At 54.9% G+C, this 1,868-nt stretch overlaps 1 protein-coding gene across 1 annotated transcript in view; it reads left to right on the top strand.

Moving 5' to 3' along the window:
* LOC119589299 (serine-rich adhesin for platelets-like) overlaps positions 1 to 1,868 on the top strand; it is a 6,087-nt gene that overhangs the window by 2,696 nt on the left and 1,523 nt on the right. Inside the window, exon 3 of the mRNA XM_037937922.1 lies at positions 94 to 1,862. Within this exon, the coding sequence (XP_037793850.1) occupies positions 94 to 1,862 (1,769 nt within the window). The remainder of the gene's footprint in view (positions 1 to 93; positions 1,863 to 1,868) is intronic.

The raw sequence follows: 1,868 nt of genomic DNA, 5'->3' as shown, positions 1-1,868 counted from the left end.
GCGACGGCACGAAGGCGGGCGACGCCGACTCCTCCCCGGACGCCGTCGCCAGAGACGCCGAAGCTCAACTGCCCTCCAAGGTGGAACCCCCAGAATTGGTTACCAAAGATACGGACGTACTTGACGTGCTGCTCTCCAAAGAACCCAGTGAAAGTGAATGTGGTGTTGACGTTGATGTGTCTAAAAGTATTACAGACAGTGTTAGTGCGCCAGTGGAAGAGAGTGAAAAGTGTGAGACCGACAGTGAGTCAGATAAGTGTGATCCTGCGGACCTCGTGGACTTGAAGACTTACTCACTCATACATTCTCGTATGGCCAAGTATGAATCTCCTCTGAAGAAAACTCAGATATACCAAAAATCGTTTCTCCATAACCGTTACGGCTCAACCCCCTCCGTGGAGACGCTCCCGGGCCGCGCGGGCGCCGGAGCCTCGTCCAGCTCCTCGGCGTCACCGGTGCCGTCCGCGCCCTCGCTGGCGGCCCTGCGCTCCCGCACCCTCGAGCCCGTGTCGCGCTCGTCGCAGGACCCCCTGGGGCGCGCGACGCTCTCCTCCTTGGCCAAGTCCAGCACGCTCGACACCGTGAAGGCCAGGTTCCATAACCATGTGAATAACCTGACTTACGAGGGCATGAATTTTACCAGCGGCGAACCAAGCAACATTGCGAGCAGTAGTAACAGCAGCAGCTGGAGTCTGGGCGGCAGGGGCTTCTCTTCGCCATTCTCCAAGTTCTCTGCATACAGCACAGAGAACCTGAAAGCCATTGGAAAAGATAAGGACAAGAAGCATACCAAAAACACACTCTCCCATGAACCAAAAGCCGTCGCGAAGTCTGGCGTGAAAAAGATTCTGTTGCACAGTCGCTTAAAAGATGACACTGCAACTGACACGAGTCCAGACCGGAAGGTGAAAGCCACTGGCTCTCTACCGGGGACCACGACCACGGTGGAACCCGTCAGCAGAAATCTAGACTCCATTACAATAATATCAAACAAGAACGTGACTGCAAAGCTGAACATCACGGTCGTCAAAACGCCCGAGACGGTGAGAAGAGGCTCCTTCAGATTTACTCGAACTGGGGGATTCAGGTCGTCACTCCGGGCGTCGCAGAGAAGGAGAAGAGAGCTGAGAAGTCCCCTGTCCTCAACCTCGTCTTCTCTCTCTACTTCCTCGTCTTCCCTGCCAACATCCTCCACAACCACGACCACGACCACAACCGCAGAAGGAAAACCCATCCCCGAATATGCTAAAGTCAACAAAAGAAAGAATTCCAAACCAGACATCGTTGAAGAGGAGAACTTCAGCAGACTGTCTCCTTCTCTCCCGCACGCCCACGAGTCCCCAGCAGAGAAGGCGCCCGTGGTCAAGAAAATCGAAGCTGCTGCGTACAAAGCGCGGAAGGACTCTGACCCTTCCCTGAAGGTGAATCCGGTCAAGAAATCGGAGAGTTTCAAGGCGGGAGTGCGAGTGGGTCGGAGAAGCAGCCTCACCTATGCGTCGCGAGCCAAGATGATGAAGGAGACTCTGGAGGGCGAGAGCTTTGTGAAGACTCAGGCTGTAAAGCTTCGGAGGAAAGATTCAAAGAACGGGAGGCTGGACATGAAGAATGCGAGGAAGGCGGAATATCGACTGAGTGTGACGATCAAACCCAGCACCGTGGCCACGCTGGCGAACAAGTTCAACACCATCATATCTCAGAACCAAGCAGGGGCGCCGGCTGTCAAGTCTGAGCTTCCTCTCGGCCACGTGTCTGTACAGAAGGCAAGAATGCAGAGGAGTCCTCAGACCAGCATCAGACTGAAAAACAGAGTGAAGGCCACAAGGGCTGAGCCAGAAGCCAAGGATCTACCCGAAGGGGCAAAGGTAATG

This window comes from Penaeus monodon, chromosome 25 (assembly GCF_015228065.2).
Source record: "Penaeus monodon isolate SGIC_2016 chromosome 25, NSTDA_Pmon_1, whole genome shotgun sequence".
NCBI lineage: Eukaryota > Metazoa > Arthropoda > Malacostraca > Decapoda > Penaeidae > Penaeus > Penaeus monodon.
The sequence above is the reverse complement of the archived record's forward strand: the minus strand, read 5'-3'. Positions and strand labels throughout refer to the sequence as shown.